The sequence below is a fragment of the Primulina huaijiensis genome, chromosome 18 (assembly GCF_012295235.1).
Source record: "Primulina huaijiensis isolate GDHJ02 chromosome 18, ASM1229523v2, whole genome shotgun sequence".
Classification (NCBI taxonomy): domain Eukaryota; kingdom Viridiplantae; phylum Streptophyta; class Magnoliopsida; order Lamiales; family Gesneriaceae; genus Primulina; species Primulina huaijiensis.
The window spans coordinates 14406765-14407672 of NC_133323.1; the positions used below are offsets into that span (position 1 = coordinate 14406765).

A 908-nucleotide genomic window follows, 5' to 3' on the forward strand; every position below is an offset into this window, starting at 1 on the left:
ATATATAGAGTGACGAACAAACCTGAGTACCGGAGGAGATCACGACGTATGGATCACTGCTAACTGTGTCGCGCACAGCAAGATTTATACCTCGACGAACCCGAACTTTCAGTAATCCCAACGCATCCATGGATTCTAGCTAGCTTGATATGATAACAATCCTTTTTCCTGTATTGTTTAATTTGAAACAAACTCTTTATATATTGTAAAATTAATAATTCAAGTGAAAGTTTAAAGAGAAAATGAGGTCCTCAAAGCGTCAAGAAAATTAAGGAGAGCCTGTCAAGGCAGCCACGAATACCGTAAAATTGGAATAATTTGTGAGGTTAATATCATTTAATATTTGTTTTTCCAAATCCATCAATCTTGATGCTAAATTACGAACTTATTAAATACACTTGTGAAAACACGCTTATTCATTGAAGGGAAATATATTTTTCTAATAATTTCTTAATTTAATTTATTTCCCTAATATTATCTTTTCCTTGTTGATTTGATTGTGTATAATATTTGATAAGATTTTTTCTTTCTAGATAATGTGATAAATATGATAAAATCTTTCTAGATATGGTATTTATGATAATAATTTGTATGATGTGATATATTATTCTTAATAGAATTCTTGTTTACCATATCTTGTAGGTTTCCTTGTGGAGATAAACTCTAGGAGAGAGAAGGTTTATAAATAAGAGAAACAAGGACATTGTTGAAGTGTCTCTCTCGCTCTCTCGTGCACGCTCTCTCTTAGATTAATCATTCACGCACTTTGCACGACACAAACTTTTCAGAGAAAATTAATTACAAAGTCGCTGCTGATCGAAAAAGAGCTTGAAGATTCCGATTTGCACTCTTCACCTAGAAGTTTTCGTGGCTGCTTAATAATGCACTCCCGCATGTTGTGAATTTCA

At 32.8% G+C, this 908-nt stretch overlaps 1 protein-coding gene across 3 annotated transcripts in view; it reads right to left on the reverse strand.

Moving 5' to 3' along the window:
* The window catches only part of LOC140965195 (protein C2-DOMAIN ABA-RELATED 7-like), a 16120-nt gene extending 15898 nt beyond the window's left edge, over positions 1-222 (reverse strand). For all 3 annotated transcript variants that reach the window (XM_073425309.1, XM_073425310.1, XM_073425308.1), the window contains exon 1: positions 23-222. In XM_073425309.1, coding sequence (XP_073281410.1) covers positions 23-130 — 108 coding nt within the window. In that variant the 5' untranslated portion in view covers positions 131-222. The remainder of the gene's footprint in view (positions 1-22) is intronic.
* Between the last annotated feature and the right edge of the window lie 686 nt (positions 223-908).